This window comes from Microtus ochrogaster, linkage group LG2, assembly GCF_000317375.1.
Source record: "Microtus ochrogaster isolate Prairie Vole_2 linkage group LG2, MicOch1.0, whole genome shotgun sequence".
Classification (NCBI taxonomy): Eukaryota; Metazoa; Chordata; class Mammalia; order Rodentia; family Cricetidae; genus Microtus; species Microtus ochrogaster.
The window spans coordinates 41,843,276-41,865,567 of record NC_022028.1 but is presented as its reverse complement, the minus strand read 5'-3'; the positions used below and the strand labels follow the sequence as shown (position 1 = coordinate 41,865,567).

The 22,292-nt window shown below is 45.9% G+C and overlaps 1 protein-coding gene across 5 annotated transcripts in view; it reads right to left on the bottom strand.

The window, feature by feature from the left end:
- Fam13c (family with sequence similarity 13 member C) overlaps positions 1 to 22,292 on the bottom strand; it is a 98,696-nt gene that overhangs the window by 21,755 nt on the left and 54,649 nt on the right. For all 5 annotated transcript variants that reach the window (XM_005360159.3, XM_005360157.3, XM_005360158.3 and 2 more), the window contains 2 exons: positions 14,786 to 14,936; positions 306 to 516 (listed from right to left, as the gene is read on the bottom strand). In XM_005360159.3, coding sequence (XP_005360216.1) covers positions 306 to 516; positions 14,786 to 14,936 — 362 coding nt within the window. The remainder of the gene's footprint in view (positions 1 to 305; positions 517 to 14,785; positions 14,937 to 22,292) is intronic.

The window sequence follows — 22,292 nt, the reverse complement described above, 5'->3', positions numbered from 1 at the left end:
AGAGAGAGAGAAAGAGAGAGAGAGAGAGAAAGAGAGAAAGAAAACACTCTAGATGTTTGCATAGACACACACTTCTCAATCTACCCAAAACATCCACAGGTATCTCATAGCCTTTCTTCCTGAAACTTATGTCAGTACAGAGATGGTATTCCCAACTGAAGAGGGAGAACCCTGCTTTATCACAGGGTCTCACGGCTGTATTCCATGGGCACATATGCCCTATTTTGGAGCCGAGTCTCACTGAGTCTTATGAATGTCTTTGGAAAACTACATGCAATAAAGACAGTTAGAGTGGGCTTTCTTACATCATAAACTGCTGGCTGCTGGGTGGAGACGGGGCTGACTCGGGGTCCAGGTTGAACCTCTGACTTTGGCTAAAGATGGAGCACCGCGGTGACAGCAGCGGGTTATCACCATCGGTGATATGATAGAGTAGCCTGCTGGTGCCTGTCGACTGGAGGTCTTCTGGTGGAGCATCAGCGTCACTCTGCGCATCTTTATGAGTTGCCATGGGGTCTGGGGAAACAAGACGAGAGATGGAGACAAAAGTGACAGAGAGCCTTAGGCTGTCACGTTCCTAAATAAAGATCATAACATCAGTGATAACAGAGTGTATCTGCCATGGCTCCATTCTGGAGCTATAAAACTCTTTTAAAACACTAAGGTTTTTTTTTTTTCACAAAAGCTGGATAGAAAATAGTACAAGGCCACCAACAAGGATGTTGGAAGACTATTTCAGAATGGGTTATTCAAGCGAGCACCGCGCAAAGATCTCATTCCCTATCATTCGCATGAGTCGGAGGGGACACTGAAAGGAGCTGAGTGAATAAGATAGAATTTGGCCAAAGATATATTGTGAGGAAAAGGAGGGCTAACAGAATTATGTGTCAGGACAGGAGTGGAGGGGAGGAAGTAGGAAGAGAGGAAGGAAAGAGAGAAAGAGGGATGAGGAGTCAGTCTCTAAAATGAGGACTTAACCAACATGCACGATGCACAGAATTTGCCCAACAAAAACCACAGAGTTCAGAACACAGTAGCAATGCCCCTGGGCCAGCAAGATGGATGAGTGGGTAAACACTAAGCCTGAATGAGCTGTGTTCAATCACTGGGACCCACATGATTGAAGAAGAAAACCAACTCCAACAAGCTATTCTCTAATCTCACACATATATGGACGGCATTATCTGCACACACACAGATATGCACATTAAAATAAAATCTAAAAACAAGAAGAGGAGGAGGACAAGAATGGGAAGGAGGGAGGGCAGGAAAGAGGGAGGGGGTAAGGAGGAAGGAAGGGAAGGAGGGAGGAAAGAAAGAAGGCAGCCAGGCTAAGAGAAAAACCAGAGGTTACATTACAAAGTAACTCCAAAATGTAGAGTTAGGAATGACTTTGTTCTGCTTCCAAAACATTATGTAACACTCTATTTCATAAACCAAAGCTACAAACAAAAGCTGCTGCACTGCCTCCCCACAGCAAGCCAGCTCTAGGCCCTGATTCTCCGTGTGAACTTCTCCCCCTTCCCTAAGGTAGCTCTTTAGTTCCCCCAGGTCCAGTCCAGATGTCAGTTTCCCCTGTGCTAACAGGGAGATGAAAGGTAGATGGGTCACTAAAACACTTGAGGCCAGCCTCAAGCTCAGAGAGCCACCGGTAGACATGCCAGCAGAGGGTCACTGAAACACTTGAGGCCAGCCTCAAGCTCAGAGAGCCACCGGTAGACATGCCAGCAGAGGGTCACTAAAACGCTTGAGGCTGGCCTCAAGCTCAGAGAGCCACCTCCCTCAGCCTCCTAAGTGCTGGGATGAGAGGTGTGGGCCAACATACCCAGAGCGGTTTTTTGTTTTTAAATTTAATCATTTGAGGTGGGAATACATACCTTAATCCAGACCTGTTAAGGGGGAAAGACACACTAATTTGAGTCACCTATATAAAGGATATGGCAGAAGGAAGCGTCCTCTCTTTGACTAATTGTTCTCATTTTCGCTGGCAAATCCATTCCTTCACTAGCTTTAGAGCCTACGTCTTCAGGATTCTGGAATATAGTAAAGACCAGCTGAGACATCCAGCCATATGCACTGAAGAACGAATGGATTCTTGGACATTCCATTGGTAGACAGCCATTGTTGGATTAGCTAGACCACAGACTATAAAACCCATTTATATATGTGTGTGTGTATGAGTGTGTGGTTGTGTGTGATGTGCATGTATGTATATATGTATATGTGTGTATAATTATATATGTGGTATTTGTATTGTACACACACACGTATATAAAGACCACAATCTAGAAAGATAATAATACTGGTGATTTGGTAGAGCCTTAGTTCGTGTCCAACATTACCATTTGAATTGAGTGAAGCACAATTAGTAAAACTCAGAGAGAGAGATTGGGGTTCAACCCGAAGATCTGAAAAGCAAAGCAGCCCGTCACTGGATTTTACCTCAGCCTAAGTCTGAAATGGTGATCCTGCCTCTAGGAATCTCAGAATGAGACTGTGTGTCCAGAGCTGTTTCCTCCCATCATATAAACCTCTCTAGGGCTGGGATTAAAGGCGTGCACCACTGTGATTAAAAACCTGGTTTCTAAGGCAAACTAGTGTGGCTACTAGGAGTAAAGGTGTATATTACCAATACCTGGTCTGTAAGGGTGACAATTGGGGCTGTTTTATTCTCAGATCTTCAGGCAAGTTTTATTTATTAAAACATAACTGAAATGCCACTATAATTGAGAACAAGTTTAATTAAATCACTTGGCAAGTTTATCTGCGTGTATACTTGTGTAGATAGATTCACTGAGCTCTCTGCTCAAAACAGATCATGGCAGAGCTGCCATCTGGGAACAGAGCTGGCAGCCTCTTCCAACCCCACAGGGAAAAGTGTGTGGCCACCTTGAACTTGGTGGCTTTTCAAGGATCCTGAGGACAGAATGTTTGTTTCTTCCAAAGGAAGAGGGAGCTTGCCAGGGAAATGTCATGGTGGAGAGGAAGGTGCCAGGAGCCAAGAGTCTGGTAAGTCTATACTGTGTGGGGGGATTCTGCCAGTTTTGTGGCTTCCTTCTGTTTCCTTGTATCAGCCATGCGGAGCTGTGGAAAGACACACAGACGAGATCTGCTCTACCAGCCAGCAATGCTGGAACCCCACTGACAAATGGTCAAAGGATGGACCTCATGCTAAGCGCTCATACAACCAGAAATTCTTCTTTGAAATTTCCAAAATCTCTAATACAAATAAATGTACCTTAAACTTTAGAAAAAGAAACCCCAAGTTAACGTAAAACATGAGGCACGGGGTTCCTAGAAGATGGAGGGGAAGACAACTTAGCCGGTCCGAACAACCCAGCAATGAAGTCCTGTGGGAATCCTAAGTGCTTATGAGAACGAGCCACAGACAGACAAGAGTCTTGCGACCCCAGTTCCTTCGAAACATGGCATCGTTCTTGAAATGTGTTTCCATGCTCCTCCCACTGGTGGACAGAAGGGAGTTCACTTCAGATTCCTCATTATTGATTGTTGCTGTTATTCAACTGAATGTTTAAACCATCCTTCATGTGCCTCTACGGGAAAACATGCTTTTGCCACGTGGGGCTTATCTTGCTGATTGTACACAGCTTGAAGTCATGAAAACTTTACTTATGTGTCCTTTCTTAACCCTCAGAGTATAAACTGTCTGAGGCCCCGAATAAAGTTGGTTACTGCCAAAGACTTAAGTCCACCCTCATTGATGGTCTCCATCCCCGCTGGTCCCGCCTCTTCTAGAGGGGTGACATTAGGTACAACAGAGCAGACATTGTTAGTGTGACTCCTAGGTCTTTCACTGGTTAACAGAAACAGACTACAAAGAAGTTTTTAACATATTGTGTGTGTGTGTGCTCGCACGTGCATGCGTGTGTGTGCTCGTGCGTGTGTGCGCACGCGTGCATGTGTGACTGAGTGTGAGTGTGTGTGTGGCCCCCCACGTGTGTGGCATGCAAGAGTCAGAGTATAATTTTCCAAAACTGGTTTTCTCTTTCCATAATGTGAGTCCAAGGGTCAAGCTCATGTGGCCAGGCTTTGGCGGCAAGCACTTTTACTCTTTGATCCAAAAAGGAAATATTAAACTGGTTTCTCCACCTACTGAATGAGGAGGCTAATGATGCCTTCCTCACAAGGCTAAGAGAGGATGACATTAAGTCACATCCTAATAAACTTCTAGCATATCAATGCAACCTATGTTTTATATGGCATGTGTGTGTGTGTAGATATGATTGCAACTTAGTTTTTAAATCTTCAATTTAATCGGGAGAATTATGTCAAAGAAGTTGTTCATCTGAATGGCTACCCATACCTATTAAACTAATCAACAGTAAAATAAATTCATCTTAAACTTCTCCGTGCTGGGCTAGGGATGAGCTTGAGGGCCAGGCACTGGACTAGCATAAGCCCTGAGCTCAGTGTTAAAAATCTCCAAAACAGGTGGGCGGTCCTTGGACTTCCCACAGGTCAGGGAACCCTGATTGCTCTTCAAGCTGATGAGGGAGAGGGACTTGATCGGGGGAGGGGGAGGGAAATGGGAGGTGGTGGCAGGGAGGAGGCAGAAATCCTTAATAAAAATAAATAAATTATAGAGCCAGTTAGAAAAAAAAAATCTCCAAAACAACCCCAAAGTTTGTTCATGCATCCTTAGTGAGACATTAGGATAAGGCATATAACTCTGATATGTTATCTCCCTGAGAACTGTTATTTTAATAGTTATGATAAAATAAGGAAGGTAAATATTATTCTGAAACCCTCCTAGGAGCATCTATGGGGTACACTGTGAGAGCTGTCAATCAATTTATGCCTCAACATCTTGGACCTCATCAGCGGTTAATTTCAAAGAAGAACACTGAGTGTTTGTGGAGTGACTCACTATGTCCTAACACTTGTTCTGGGAGTTTTGCACGAGGGCAGTCGTGTGAGACTAGTTTTCAGTTCAGTAGGGAAGGTGTAGAGCTAGGCTGACCCATCTGGGGGGGGGGGGGCGCGGTGAGGAGGGGCGGGCTCCGACCCGTTCCTCAAGCAGAGGATGACACATTTCTGTCGCTGCAAGCTGAAGTGTCTCTGGCAGCCCACTCACTGCCCAGCAGGGAAGACAGAGCAGAGAAATAATTACCTCCAGGAGATGGAGACCAGGAGACCACTTCTGCTCTGGCTGCAACCTCAGGCAGAAGCAGCTGTTACGTTACAGTGAGTCAGCCGGATTCAAAAATGTATCTTCCTAATGTGGATTTTTAAAATCAACTCAAACGCTAAATAAATCTCCGCAAAAGCCTGAGAGGGCTTGCTCAGATGTGGCAGAACAGTCCATAAGCCGGGGGGCTTGCAGACTCGTTGATTTCACTCTTGGGTTTGCCACTGTGGTGGGCTCACAGGTAACATTCAGATACAGTCCAAGGGCCAAACACCAGCCTCGGCTGGTTTGGGGAGTGAAAGGAGCCTAACGTGTGTCCACGATCTTGGTGATTTCCAAGCCTAAGAGTTCTGGCCCTGGCGGTCTCAGAACAAACATGGGGAAGGGGCAGTACTGTCACCCACAGAAGGAGGGCTATGGAAACAAACCCAACGGTCACAGATACCTTCATCTGTCAACTTGATACCAACCTAAAGTCACTTGGGAAGGGAGAACTTTAACTGATGTATTTATTGGTCCAGGTGAAAATGGCCTACGGATACATCTGTGAGGCATTTTCATTGATAACTGATGGAGGAGGACCCAGCCCGCCATCCCCAGGCAGGCATGGCTGAGTTGTATAAGAGAAGTAGCTCGACATGATGTTGGAAAATCAAGCCAGACAGCAGCATCTGCAGAGCAATGCTCTTCCACACCCCCTGCTTCAATTCTGGGCTCCTGCCCTGGCTTCCCCCATGACAGGCTGTAAAAGCCTAAGGTGAAATCAACCTTTCTCTCCCCAGGGTGGTTTCTGGTCAGCATTTTATCACAGCACCCGAAAGCAAACTAGGACACCAACCCAAAATATCTGGTGGATTTTGTTGGCTTTCACTGTAAGCATGCAGTACTGGAGCTTCTAAAGAGCTAACAGGGCAGCGGGGAGGCAGCAGAGAGAACGGGGTAAACCTAGAGTATCCCAACCTAACGGCTGCTGCAGAACAGGTGGACTTCCTTGGTTAAGAGACCAATAAGGACAGAGGAAGGTATCTCCATGCCAAGGTGGCCAGGAGCAGCAGAGCAGATGAAAGGAATTCTGGGTTGGGCTAGAAGGTTAAAGAACTACCTGCCAATTTGGGTTATAGGACTCACGTTCTTTTCCCTTCTAAGGGTGGCCGTAGAAACGACCTAAGACAGGGACATGACCGACTATACATTCTGAAACGCTTCCTTTGGTGAGCAAAAGGTCAAGGTAACACTTTCTTTGAACGGTAAGAAGATCATTATAAAATCACAGGGGGAAAAATTAGCAGAACTCATAGAGCCAGGTGACGTCATGGGCAGAGCGCAGGCTAGATTTTATTGCAGCAAATGTAGTTTCAACTTTAATAGTGGTGATTATCCAGCCATCTGCTCCATAGATGATTGCCGTTATAGACAGTCTCTGCTTCAGGAAACTAGTAAGATGTCAATCATTCAAGACTCTCGAGGAGACCTGCAAAAGGAACTGGGGACGTTGCTCCCACACCCTGGAAATCTTAGAAATGATGAGACAGTCGGTATTTAAAGACAAAGGCAATCATCATGAGGTGGAACTCATGAAAATAAATTCTGAGTTGGGCGAGAATGCCCACCTGTTAAATAATGATAGCTAGGCTATAGAGAAAGCTTTGTGGGCAAAGGCACGTGTTGCTGAGTCTAAAAGCCTGAATCCAGTCCCCCAGGAACGACATTGAAAGAGAACTTATTCCTGAAAAGTTCCCCTCTGACCTCCACAAGTTCATAAAGACATGATGTACACACACATACACACACACACACACACACACACACACCAAAGTAATTTAGCTTAAAAGTTAAAAATAATAGCTAACATTTCTTGAATATTCACCATGATTGATATAGGGAGTGTTTCACATGTATTACTCTGTGTAACTTTACAACAAAACTCAATAGCGCCTCTTCTGCTATTTTAAAGAAAAGGAAACTGAGGCACGGAAGATTAAAAAGGCTGTGCAAGGTCACCAAATGAGTTCATGAAGAGGTTACTCGGGGCTATTATTTCAGAACAAAGCTGAACAATAAGTAATACAACAAACACATCTGGCCTTTCGAGAAGGTTATGGCCTAAATTTCATACCAAGGTTATTTAAAAACAAAACCAAATAAGTGGGTCATGTTTTGCGATGAATGCAAACTCTCTTGACATATGTAGCAAAGGGCAAAGCTGAATTAATATCTTTTTGACAGACATGTCAGTACCAATGCTTGCAAACAGATCCTAGATTAATCTTATTTTACATTTTTAAAACAGCGTCTAAAAATGTAGTCGTAAGTGTGAGTTTGTAGGTGCTGTTTTTTTTTTTTAAAATATGTGTATGGCTGTCTTACTTAATGGATGCCACATATGTTTTTGGTGCCCAAGGAGGCCAGGAAAAGGCATGGAATCCCCTAAAACTGGAGTTACAGGCAGTTGTGAGCCACCATATGGGTACCGGGAATTGAACCAGGATCCTGCGGGAGAGCAGTCAGTGCTCTTAACTGCTGAGCCATCTCTCCAGCCACAGCTAAGGAACATTTTCAATGACTGAAACACCAAATAGCCTCAGGTCAAGGTCTCAAACCGTGGGAGGCACCACAATGGCAGATGATTCGCAGTATGGGCCAGTGGGTGATGGAGCCGGAGGGAACTGACCCATCTGCTCTCAACATGTAAGAAGCACTGAGTTATTAGCTTGATGGGAAGCAGACTCTGAGTTCTCACAGAATACACAGCTATGACAGGACTCCTGGAGACAGTGAGCTATACCGGCAAGAATGGCTTGGAAAACGATCCTAAAGGTATCATTTTGTTAAAATAAAAGCTTTATGCCCATAGTTTAAAAGGCATTAGTTTATTTTTTTTAACTGATACCATTGTAGCTTTCCATGCTGTTATGAGAATTGAGGACGGGGTTCCCTGTTCATTCTGTCCTGTCCCACACCCATGAATGATAACATTTGGCAGAATTAAACCACCTGTGTTCATATTCATGCATAACGTTCTAACTTAATCCAGCAGGAATCAAACAGCACACTCAAGAAAGCCAAAAGGAAGTGCCTGCGGGCAGCTCCCCGATCAGAGAAGCTAAAATGATTGTGGGAACAAAGAACTAAAATAGACAACAAATTAAGCACCAATGTGGGTCTTGACGCTTCCGCCCAAGAATAGATTTAAGCGGTCAGTTTCAAAACAAAGCAGTTATAGGAAGTGCACACAGGCTACCAACTTAATTTCAAGATCAAGAACATTTGAAATATAAGAGCTTAGCTGGCAAAGAAGAGTTGTCCCAACCTGTCCCCTTTGTTCCCAATCCCCACCTGTGGCACTTGCAGCAAGTTGCACTGCCTCTCTACAGTTATCTATCTTCTCCTCTTTAACCCAGGGATCATGATGAAACCAGCCTCACTTGGTTATTGAGAGGAAAAGATAGAAAAAAAATCCATTCACCCATTGGAAGCAAGTGAAGAGACCACGGGTAGTCCTTGTTGCTGCTATTCACTCAAATTCTCTATGGCACGCTTCCAAGCCCTTGAGCCTTGGCGATGGGGAGCTGGCAGTTCTCTGTCAGGGAGGGCATTATAGACTACTTAGCAGGAATCCCTGGCCTGCAGCCAGGAGTACACCCACCCACCCCAGTTGTGACCGGCAAATCCATCTCCAGTGTTGCCAAAATATGTCCAACACAGGCCACACGACATAGAGCCCAGCTGAAAGGCCAGCTGAAGACAAATGAATTAGTGCTACTTTTCACAGCAGTGGCCATCTCTTTTAGCTTCAAGCAGCTGGTGGTACCTTCTGAGAAGATCAAAGGCTCAGCTCCGAGAGGTGAATCAGTGGTTAAGAGCATCTCACTGTTCTTACAGAGGATCCAAGTTCAGTTCCCAACACCAACATGGCAGCCTCACAAGCTGTGTAACTCCAGTTCCAGAAGACCAAAGACCCTCTTCTGTCCTCCATAGGCACTGCACACATGGTGCACATACATACATACATACATACATACATACGGGCAAAATACTCATAAACATAAAAATATATTTTTATATATAATATGTAATATATTATATATAATATAACATATAAAAATGCCAGACAGTAGTGGCTCATGCCTTTAATCCCAGCACTTTGAGTTTGAGATCAGCCTGCTTTACAGAGCAAGTTCCAGAACAGAACTGTTACACAGAGAAACCTTGCCTCAAATATAATTAATAATTAATCATAAAATATAAAAGGTTCAAGAAAGGTTTGCAAGTGTCTATAAACACGCAAAAGTCCATGCAGTTCTATGTAACCATATAAGTGATAGAGCATCTAAGAGGCTTTTGGGGGACCATAAGTGCTCCTGAGGTTGGAATGATAAAGATCCTCTCTAACCCCACACTCATAGCCTATCTGAAGCTGGCGCTCAGACAGAGAAAGAACAAGTCGTATGAATGATGAAGGCCACCTACTGGGACACCTGAGATGTTTTTCTTTTCTACAAATCCAACTATAAGCTGCACATACAACAAGAACATTTCGTGACACCCTGCTGCGGTGCCAAGTTCGGGGCAGCTTGTCCAGCATCTAGCACCATCTCTACAGTTTAATTTTGCATTCTGAGGTGTGTAACCCTGTCATATAGCGATTCACTGAAAATTCCAAGCAATTTGCAACTCTGGTCAAGAACAGTGTCTCGAAGAAGAAATGGAAGACAGTGTTTGCTTTAACTTAGACAAAGATCACCCAGAGAAAACAGATAGTATACATCAGTGTCCTAACTCAAATGGAGAACTTATAAATCAAGGTCTTAGAAAAAGGAAGTATATACCACTGAAAGAATATTTGTAGCCATGGATGTTCCACTATCTCTGGGGACAGGGGTCACTAGAACTCCCAGTCTCTCAGGCATCCTTGGAGAGACAGAACAAGGGTTATGCTCAGCTACACGGCATGCCAAAGTGTCCTTAAGTTCTTACACAATACACAGATATAAAAAAGGACAGCTGAGAAAATGACTCACATGGGCAGGAATGGCTTGGAAAATAATCCCAAAGGCACCGTCATTTTGTTAAAAATAAATAGAGAAGTTTTGTGCCCATAGTTTTAAGGGCATTTTTTAAAACTGATACCCTTGTAGATTTCCTTGTGCACGCTTCAAAATGAAAAGCCATCATAAGGACCACCCTCAAGCCATTTTTCACCCCATGACACTAGAATAGGCACTCGCTCACACCAGAGTGAAAATATTTACTTAAGTGATGAGCACTGATCTGGCTACAGTGAGTTTTGCATCTACCCTACCGATTTCTGTTTCAGTCACTCTGAGCTGCTAGGACAAACTCCCAGAGACTAAGGGGCTGGTAAACAAGGGAAAATTCCTTTCCCACAGCTCTGCAGGTGGGAAGTCTGAGGTCAAGGCCCCAGCAATGTCAAGCCATTGAGAGAGCCTCTCCCAGGCTACAAATATCTGGGTTCTCAACTGTACCCTAATGTAACAGAAAGCCAGCCAGCTAACGTTCCAGACTCTTCTGATAGGAAGTACCCCATTCATGAGGGCTGCATCCATAAGGCCCCTTTCTCCAAGACTTTTATACTGCAGATAATAAGGTTTCAACCAAGAAAATTAGAGTCAATCCATATCAGTTTCTCTCTTACACTACTTTTTTTGCAAGTTACAGGGAGGATGCCCTATGCAAGATTATCTGGGACTGTGACTCCTCGGCATTTGAGAAACATTTTACCCCAAAACCAGGCAGTCCTCCATCAGCAAGAACAGTTCACGGTCCTTTCAATGTTCTCAAATTACCCCCATCACTTTGCTCTAGGGATCCGTGTGTGCTTAAGATTCGTCTATGCCCTTTCCTTGGCCATGCACCATCAAGAATACCTTTCTCGCCTTGATCTTGATGGATGACCCTGACTGTACGTAAATCCTGAGGCATAAGTTCCCTGTGGTCCATGGATAACACAAAGTGTAGTCGGAGGAGCCTTGAAATTCTCTAAAACATTATCCACTCAACTAGTGGATCCGGTTACACAGAACGTTTGTAAAAACAAGATGAATCTAGGACTTCCAAGACTGACTGAGGCAGCGGTTCTCAACCTTCCTAACACTGAGACCCTTTAGTAGAGTTCTTCATGTTATATGTTTATAACCATAAAATTATTTTCACTGCTGCTTCAATAACTGTGATTTTGCTACTCTTATGAATCACAATATAAATATCTGATATGCAGGATACTCTTAGATAACTTCTGTGAAAGAGTCATTTGATTCCCCCACACACAAAAAAAAAGTCACAATCCACAGGTTGAGAACCATTGGTCTAAGGTAAAGCCTGCAAACCTCCATGAGGAAAAATCTTGCTGGTGGTTATGGTGCTCATGAGAACACATTGTGCCTGCAGGACACCGGGAAATCCCTTCTAGTGGCAGGTGCAGTTTGAAACTAGCTTCCCAGAACAGGGAGCCATTTCAAGCATCTGACTGGGTGAGTAGGAATTTTACAACCCACAACCCATCAATCAATTAAAGACCAGTTAGTAGGAATTTACAGCCCACAACCCATCAATCAAGTTAAAGACCGCTATTTGAACTACCAGACAAGGAGCTACCACTCTTCGCTCAGACCATCAACATAGGTGCTGTGAAATTTAAATAACGTAAGTCATGTACTAATAAGTCTAAAGTGATATCACTTTTTATAGTGACATCAATATACATTAGTGAATTTTACCATTAGTCGTCACTTGTGGCAAATTATATCCAGGAATTGCTATTAAAAAAAAAATCACTGGGTAGATTTTGTTCTTCTCATATTAATACCAAGCATGGGTTAGAAGGTAAGACTTTAAGAAAATTAAATTTAAGTCAATATAATCTTTTATGAACTTGCGGTTGGCCATTTATGATCTTATGCAGTCCTCTTTTCACCAGACACTTAAACACATGTGCATGTACACACGTGTACTTATGCACAGGTTCACATACACACATATGTACAGTTCCAAAATATTCAAAAATAACCCCAGAAATTCATATAGACACTTCCTACCAATTAAGAACTGCTCATCAATCTATGGACATGGAAGGGGGGAATCTCACAAAGAACTAGAGGCAACTCTAGGATATTGAGGGCAAGAAAAGTAGCCCTTCCCCGAGAGAGGAGCATCCTAATCAGTTTCTCCAGTACCAAAACGTCAGCCCTGAAATAATATACATGCAAGCAATACTAAACTGAGGCAGCGGTTCTCAACCTTCCTGACACTGAGACCCTTTAGTACAGTTCTTCACGTTATATGTTTATAACCATAAAATTATTTTCGTTGCTGCTTCAATAACTGTGATTTTGCTACTGTTATGAATCACAATATAAATATCTGATATGCGGGATGGTCTTAGGTAACTTCTGTGAAAGAGTGTGGGGGGAGGGGGTGGGGAGTTATAACAAAGATGAGGAGGCCAGGAATTGAAGGGGGTAGTGGGAGGAGCTAGAAGGAAAGAATGGGAACAAAAGTATGTAATTACATTTTAATTGGCAAAAACCAAACTGCTGTTCTAAACAGGAGCCTGTGAGTCACAAAATGTTAGGCTTCCAGTGAACCTGTGACGTGGAGGTATGTGGGACCAAACCATACTCTGCATACCTGAAAGCGCTTGACAAATTCCGATCGTCTTGAGAATTCCTCAGCTCAATGAAGACCCTCTCGGGGTCCGTGAGAACACCTAGCTCTCTATAGTTTTCAGAGTCCAGCTACCTGGCAGCGCTCGGAGTACTTCCAAATTTTCTGCATTTAAAAAAAAATAAGCAAACAAAACGAAAACCCAGTATGGAAACCACAAGCCCTGGCACAGAGTCTGTTCCTGCCTCTAACCACTGAACACGGAAGGCATTGCCTGCGCCTCTCTGCCAGCAGCCCCTAAGTAGGCTCAGAATTTATTTACATTTCACAAGGGGGTTTTAAGGCTTGTTCAAAAATCCAGTCAACCCATAATGCACAATAATCTTGATAGCCAAAAATGAAAAATCATTATAAAAACACCAAAAAAAATCATCTCTCTCCAATGCACAATAAATATTAAAGACTCTATGCTATATACTTGGACAGCTAAACCAAATATCAGACAACTCAAAGGTGAATTTAAATTTTGCTTGAGACTTCTGTGCATGTTATGTATGCTATTTGTCTTGGGAAAGACAAAATACAGGGTTGAGGAAGAGGAGGCACACTGTAACAATCTGACTTAAGACATTGATTGGAGTTGCATGAACTGACTCTTGTATTTTGCCCAGCCTGGGGAAGGGGGAGGGGGAGGGTCTTGGTGCTGCCTCAGTGAGGTGATGGGACAGACTCAGTGGACTTCCCAGGGGATGCCTTCCCCTCTCTAAGGAGAGGATGGAGGGGTAGGGGTGGAGGGAAGAGAGGATAGAGGGAGAACTAGGATTGGTATGTAAAAATTAAATAAAATTTTTTTTAAATGGCACTGATTGGGCCCCTACCCCATTCTACCTGTATTTGACCCCGACACAGTGACCAATACAGCAGGGGAGCTTACCGACCAGCCAAGAAGACCACCATTTGTCAATGACACGTGGCCACAGGAAAGTCTTTGGCCACTCGCCAGCTGTGTCCCACTAGGCCTCGGGTCCTCCCGCCAAAGAGTATAATTTCACCGTTCACTTCAGTAGGTTTTTATCACAAAATGCATAAGAGAGTGTCCACATTACAGGAATACAAATAACAGGAATAGCTACCCTTAAAGGCTCCTGCAGCCGCTGTTATCAAAATAAATTCCAACACGGTAGATGACTCTCCATCCGGCTTGCTTTGACTACACGAGATGTTCTTAAAAGGAAGTGTGTTGAGGGCTGCCGTTCGTGCTTCTGAATCAAATTGCCATTTTCAATCTCCTCTTCCAGCTCCTGGAGATTAGAAGCCTCTCCTGCAGCTAGCTCACCTAAGCCCTTTCCAGTCCAGCATCCAGGTTGCTGTCCGTGAGCCTCTAGCCTATTTAATTGTCGAAAGGATAAGCTTCCCCGGTTCGTTTCTACTCAAGTAAATTGGTCTTTCCTTCCTCTCTAATTCTTCCTGAGAGAATTAATTTGCCTTTTCTGGTCTAACCAATCAGCCATCCCCGCATTTAAAACTAGAACCCCGTTCCTCCCCCCACACGCACAAACACAATCAGACCCATTTTGAGACTTTTTGAAATAAAAACACAGAAGCAGCAAGAACAAGGATACGTGATCAGAATGAGCCGAGAGCTGAACACTCACCCCTGCATTTTCTATTTTATGATCATCCTACTGGAGGAGAGTGCAAAGTCCCCTGGCTCTCTGGACCTCAAAAGCACTCTAAGTTTGAAGAGAGAACAGACCATCTACATCCAGTAATATAAGAGAACGCCACTGCTCCTCACAGGACAACCAGAAAAATGACGAGAAGTTGTGATCCGTGCTTTCAGCTCACTCCCTGTTAAGTCTGCCTCACAGCTAGTCCTAAATCCTCATGCTCCCCCTCACCAGCCCCTTGGCTTGGGCTTTGATGCTGCATCATTTCCCTCAGGGGACCAGGTGGAGGCTAAGATGTTTCCAGAGTACCGCTTGGGACATCCCCCCAGACTCTGCCTCTTACCTGCAGAATCCATGCCGCCGTCGGCAGGCACACTCTGCGTGGCAGCTGGGGCTGGGTCCTTAACTCCGTGCACCTGGCCATCTTCTTCCTGGGTCGTCAGAAACGCAGAGCACAGACCAGATTCGAGGGCTTGGAGCTTCAGCAAGGAATTCTGCCAACAAAAGCAGAACATGAAGCCAGCTAAGTGAATGCCTGACACACAGCGCTGGGTCTGCGGCTCTCCAGCACCTTTGCCGGCTGCCTGGCAGGAACGGGGTCTCCGGCTGACCACAGCTGCTTCGGGTAAAGGAGTTGATCCCTGAGTCAGAGCTGCGCATTTGTCCACGTGCAGGCTCAATTTCTGGCTCATTGAAATCCCAACGTATACGGTTTATCTGTGACACATGGGACCTGTGATGTCGTCAGCAAGAGACACTGCATCTGGAGAGCCAATCTCCGAAGGTGTCTGCTTCCCAAGTGGAGAGAGGCTTTACGCTCAGCAATGGTTTCATTCACTGTACTGACATCAGGAGCTGGATATTAGGCCACTCCCAGGCTACCATTCATAAACACCAGCGTCCCTCCAAGACACCGACTGCGGCAGACCGCAGCACACAAAGAGTTACTGCTGCAGCGGCTGTCTGGCTTCAAGGAGGGGCTTTTGGGCTCCCTCAGGCAGCTGCATGCGCCTTCTAAAGTTACTTCTCTTGCAGGGGATGCCGCGCTGCCTCCTCTGGAGATCAGAGTCCAGGGAGACAACCCTGGTCCCTTTCGCCTAACTCAGCTACTGGAGGGAGAGCAATTGCTCCTTTCCCGCCTACCCCTTCATGTCGCAGCTGAAATCCTCCCAGGTTCTTAGGAAGAACAAGTCATGCAGACTGACGCACCTATGATGCAGCAGCCCAGAAAACTGATTCCCATAGCAGGTGAAGATGAGTCATGCCTGCGTCCAGGCTGGGCATGGCGACCCCACAGTGGGACAGCTCAGCAAATCCCAGGAGCAACTCCGCCCACCTGCCTCCAGCTGTGGCAGGGCAGCCAGGGGGAGCAGAGCAATGGGTCCTTCTACCCAAATCTTCCCACATACGCCGCCGTACTCACACGAATCGCCCCCTCACAGATGCCACACAGGCTCACACTGGAGCACCCCACTCCACAGCTCCGCCCCTGCCTGTCCCATATACCTACACACACACAACCCCCCACACCTTTGCTTCCAACACCACACTCACACATAGACCCTAAGCCCTGAATGCCCTAGCTCACACTGTATATGTCTTTTCGTCCCAACCTCGACCCCCACTTACATACCCAATTCTACACACACCCCACACTCTACCTATCACTCTCACATAAGCCCCCCCCCCGCACTCTTCCTCCTGTCCCACACATACCCCTCCTTCTGACTGCCCCCGTACCCTCCTCTCCTTCATGCATGCCCAATACCCACACATCAACCTCCAGCCTTCCACACTGTGCCAGTGAGTCACACCCTTGCCTTATATACGCTCTCATATGCACACCTAGCCCAGTTATCTCCTCCCACATCATTCTCTCCCGTTCTACTGGTACCAGCTCCCCCAGCCCCATGCCTTCATCCACTGGGCTGATGCTACAAGCAGTGTCTCTACGTGATGATTGCTCTCCAGGGGAGGTCTGAAACTTCCTCAGGCATTTGGAAGTCGGGGGGGCACCTCTGCAGCTCAGGTCCCTCCTCTGCCACGCACAGATATGCTCATGAACTTATAGGAACACCACTGTCAGCCCTCAGAATAACCACAGCTGAGCCAAAGCAGCGTAGCCTAAGAATAGATGACTTCCATGGCCCTCTTCTCCCTCTGGGACAGGTCCGCAGCTGAGAGTTCAAGGCTGCTGAGTGGAGAAGCAGAAAGGAACAAAGGCACCAGGCTTCCAGAAGAATCTAGTCACTGGTGTCCAGTCAGCTGGTGGACACCAAGGATGATTCCAAGGAAACCAGCGTGGGCTCTTCAAGAGCACGGAACTGCACTACAGAGTTAGACAATGCCATAGATGTGACCTGATGGGTCACTGCAGGACCCTGAAGAGCCTAAGAATACAAATACCATATAACACAACTCCATCATTGGGTATGTACCCAAAAGAATTGAAAGCGAAGGCTTGGACAATCTGTACACACCCCCATCTACAGCATTTCAAGAGCTTAGAGAGGTGTTATAGGCTGAATTTTGCCTTTCAAGTTCCCCTATTGAAGCTCTGTTATCAGTGTGACTAAACTTAAGGATAGGGCCTTTAAAGATGTAAGTAAAGTTAAAGAGGCCTTAAGGATCAGAACCCAACCCAATAAGACTGATGTCCCCAGAAAAGCCAGAGGCCATGGGGACAGTCATATATCGAAGGCTCTATGAGAGTCCCATTTGAATGCCAACTTCTTACAAGTCAGGGAGCACGGTCTCTGGGAAAACTAACACTGCTGGCTCTTTAACCTTGGATTTCCTGGGGTTTTGCTATTTAAGCTACCCAGCCTGTAGTACTTTGCAATGGCACACTTCAGAACCTAACGTGAAGTGCAAGAACCCAAGTGTCCACAAACAGATACATGGATGCCCCAAATACGGCTGAACTTCCAAAGAACATTCCTCAAAATTCAAGGGGAAGATACCGACTGATATAGGCTACCACACAGTGAGATTAGCTAGTTCCAGAAGAAAGAATACTGTGTGATTCTACTCGGTAAGAGAGCAGAAAAGCCATAAAGACAGGAAGCAGAGCAGTGTTTCCCCAGGACCAGCTGGAGAAGGGAGGGCGCTGGATCATGGGTTCAGAATTTCACATATATATATATATATGTAGGATGCTTAGCAATGAGAATGAACTTAGTGTTGCTGAATGGTACACTTAAAAGTACTTGAGAGGACATGTTTTTCATACTGAATATATTCTACAATTACTTTTTTAAAAATTTTATGTCAAAGGAGGCAGACCTGTCCATGCCTTTCGATAGCAACAGGGTCTCATGTAGCCCAGGCTGGCCTAGAACTCTGTCACCTTGGATCATCTTCAATCTCTGATCTTCGTGACCTTGCTTCCAGGGTTGTGGGACTATGGGTAGGTGTGTATCGCCGTACCTGGCTTTACACCCAGTGCGGTGGAGGGACAGGACCCAGGACATCCTGTAGACTAGACAAGCATTTGAACAAGACCCACATTCTCAGCCTTTTGTTATACGGCGCCAGCAGCCTGGCTCAAATGCCTATGTGCTCTTGTGTAATTTGCAAAGCAGCAGATGGCTTTCAGGGTCCCAGAGAACCACGGGGAATGTGCACCATGCTCTCTATCCTGCCTGACTGTGGGCAGATAGCCTGGCTATTCCAAACCTTATCTTTTCATCTGTAAAAAGAGGCAAAAATAACAGTGATGAGTTATGGCCCCTGCCGCGAGGGCTGCTCCCAGGCGAACTGAGGGAGGGTAAGAAAAGCACTTTGTAGAAGTGCCAGTAGGTGGCCGGTCACTCCATCACTGGTGAGACTGGAATGTCCCCAAACACCAGCTGCTGGGAAGAGGTCTGGCCATGTGGACAGACTTCAGGCTGTGCCAGTCGTGACTCATCTCTGCCTCCCAGGGTTTCACTTCTGCACCTGCCTACCAGGAACCCCACTCTAGATGACTTTGAAGTCCCCTTCTAACGAGGACAGAGAGAAAATCAAGCGTGTACATACAGCAGGACAGAGGTGCAGATCCTGGTACAAGTAGGTACCTAGACTTGGGTCTGGAGCTGAACCAAGGACTCAAGTTACACGGACAGCATAGGACATCAATACACAGGGGTACGTCAGACTCAGAAGCTTCTAGACCCTATCTAGAAGACAGACTATGTGTTATAAACCAGAAGCGGCAGGAGTGTCAACAGTTATGGCATCCAATGTGGAGGCTCCACTATCCACATGCCACATGAGAAAGGAGTCTCTTGAGGGGTTTACAAGCAGCAGGCTGCACACTACTTGGTGGCAGGTGACTAGGAAAAGCCCTGGGGTGGATAGACAGGCTCTAGGCCCTGCCTCTGGCTTGAGGCTCCTCCCTCACCTACCCAAAGGAGGCGGGGTCAGTCACCAGGCCATGTGCAAGTGGGAGGGCCTAGCTGTGACTTAGAAGCTTAAGGTTTGGCTCAAATGTCAGAGATCATTGCGAGCGCATGGCCGCAGGCACTGTGTAAAGCAAGCAGTCCAGACCAAGAAAACCTTGAAACAGGTACAGTAGAAAGTGGGTATAGACAGTCATAAAAGAATAATATTAACAAACAATTTTAAAATAATAGAGAGAATAAAATATAAAAAGGATAGCCCTGTGAGGATGGAAAAGATTATATAAGACAGGGAGTTTGGACCTTATATGAGCTTTTTTTCATCTTAAATGTCTTAAATGCTAATGAACAGAGAATGACAGACACTCGATTGTGGAAGTGACTGCTGGATTAAACCAGCCTGCATACAGGCTGTAGATAGCCAGGGTGTCTTGGCTTCAGAATGGAAGTTCAGAATGGAAAATATGGTGTGTTGGGGGAGAGGAAACAAAGAGTTGTGGTTTGCTTCACACAGGAGATCTACTTGCATGGCTGGGCTGTTCCTCTCTGAGACACGAAACAGAACCAAGCATAAAGGAATGCGGATGAAAAGGCCTAGAAAATGGAACAAGATGAACGAGGTGAACATCAGAAACACAGAGAGGCCTCTAAGCAGAAAAGAAGACAACTGCTGGGAACCAAAGACAAGAAATTAGCACTGAAGAATCTCAGCAGCCCACCTGTCCCCAGCACAGGCCATCCCATTCCCCATCACTTCAGCCCACAGCCCTCCTCAGTAGAGCCCTCCTCAGATCGACACCCTCTGTGGAATGGGTCTATGTGGAATACATCACCCGATGGCTTAGGATCCCAGGGCAGCAGGGCAGAGACCTAACTGTGTTACATGTCTACCCAGGGAATGATGGGAGATATCTTGCCTATCCGAACAGGATGAAGCACCATAGAGCTATCCCGGGGATGCCTGGGATACTGCACAGGCAGGGTCTGTGAAGATGTGCTAGCCCCATGCTGCTTGACTGCTCAAGCAAGAGCTAGGCTCCCGTGGAGGCTAAGAGACTAACATCAGCTTCTTCCTCCTGGAGCCTCTAGCCCAGTGAGAAAACAGCCAACAAGCCAACAAATAACAACAGACATTCCCTTCCTAAGTCCATGCCAGAAAGAAATGGAAAGCCCAAGGCAGACAACCCTGCCATTTCGGTAATCAATCACACCAGACTTAGTGACATTTCACACAAAGACATACTTTCCCTTTCAAAGAAAAATGAAGGAATGGTCTAAAGGCTACTTCGATCCAGCCCTAGATCCTAGACAATGGCTCTGGCTAGCCTGCTCATGTTTCCCAGGTTTACTTCCAAAGGCCTCATTGTAGGGTATCCAAAATCAGCAGGCAGACTGAGCAGCAGGTGATGATCCTCTTGGGAATGACAATTACCCCTGCCTCTCCACATGGCCTTGTGAGAAGCAAGCTAGAGAGAGGTCTGCACAACTTAAGTGAGGTTTTCCCAAGCTAACTCCTTTTCACACAATAGAGAATACGCATCTTGTTTTAGAGAACACTCATTTTTCCCTTCTCTGCAATCACACAGGTCCCACTTCAGTTGGGCTAAGATGGCGACCACCCACATGGGGTGGGATGGATAATAAGAACTATTTTAAGGTGCCTTCATCCATGAGTGTGCAATTACAGAACGCGAAACATTCACATTTGGTTTCTAGGAAGGGATTTTATGGCACCTCCCGTCCCTTTGTGTTTCCAGGAAGTGTACGTAGATCTCACGCTGCTGTGAAACAGAGCGGGCAGGAACCTTGCTGAAAACCCAGAATACAGGTCAGTTCCCAGACATCCACTCACGGCTCTAGTTCCATCAGTCTGCACGATTGCGAGCATACACTCCCAACTCGACATACACAATCAGCAAGCCCAAGAGACCCTCCCTTTGCATCTGTTCATTCACCCCCTCCCTGCTCCAACATTCCCAGGCCCCGGGATCCTATTAGACATCATCCTACGGAAACACACTGCAAAAGGGGCAACAAAGCAAGCCAGATGAGCACCGGCATTCCCCTCCCTTTTCTTCCTACCTGCCACGCTATCCCACCATGACAGACTCTCTTTGGAGTTGTCTGTATCTGGTAATTTGGCAATCACTACCGTGGTCTACTTGTTTGTGGACTCTTTGCGGCTGGCTCCCTAAGGGCTGCGACTGTGGCTCAATTTGTCATGTTGACACTATATGGCAGAGTCAACCAGAAAAAGAGACTGCCATTACCTATCCATCTGATTGATTGATTTATTTATTTTTACCCTTAGCTGGCACTTAGAGGGTGCTTGTGTACACACTCTTGAGTATCTAATCTGAAGGCCTTCTAGTACTCTGGTTAATAAACTGCAAGATTATTTAAAAGCTCACTGAGGAATTTACAGAAAATATCCATTTCCCCATATCTCACCCATCTTTATTCTGATTTAGGAGGTCTGGAACAAGATCACCTCAAGACAAGTGCCCAAGGCCTATGCCCTATCTTCAGGGACCCTGACTCACTCAAAATGGTATCTTGGTTCCCTGCTTAACACCACAGAGCCCAGACAGAAGTCCTTTCCCCTGCCATTGCCCCAGCAATCTGCCACTCCCACTGTCTTCCAGCCTTGGCCTCCCTCGGGACCCGCACCCCCACACTGGGAGTATACAACACGAGGTGCGTAAAACCAAGAGGCCACCTCCCAGCGTGCTACAGATAGGCTCTCAATGTCCTCATCAAACGAAATGGGGCTTCTTTCAATACTGATGGCTCTAAAGCAATGGTTCTCCACCTTCCTACTGCTGAGACCCTTTAACACAGTTCCTCATTTTGTGGTGACCCCCCAACCAGAAAATAACTTTTGTTGGTACTTCATAACTGTAATTTCACTACTGTTATGGATCATGTTTTTCTGATGGTCTTAAGCGACCCCTGTGTAAGGGACCTTCAACACCCAAAGGGGTGCCTACCCACAGTTTGGGAACCACGACTCTCAGGAGAAGCCCACATTATCTCTCCCTGTAGACATTGGCTGTAGCTAGTCTCCCTGGGGACTGTATACTTATAACCCAGTATGTTTTGTGTCAGGCTACACCTCAGCTCATACGGTCCAACCTCTCTCTGTGCAGGATGCTCCAGCCCTCACTCCCCCCTCCACCCCCCCGAACAGAATTTCAGCATCTAAGCTGCAGCTACTCACACCAAGAAGCCAGAACACTGACCAAGGTATCCACGTTTTGACTGCATCCTGTCAGCACTTTTTTTTTGAAAAACAGGAACAACACAACAAGAGCACACGGTGACACAACCGCACTCCCTTCCAGCCAGAGGACTTCAGTCTGGGAATGGGAAGCCCCCAAACCGTCTCATCTCAAGGTGAAAGCTTTGCTGTCCTTAGTGTACAAACAAGCAAAGCAGATGAGAGAAAATGCTGTTTGGCAATCTCAT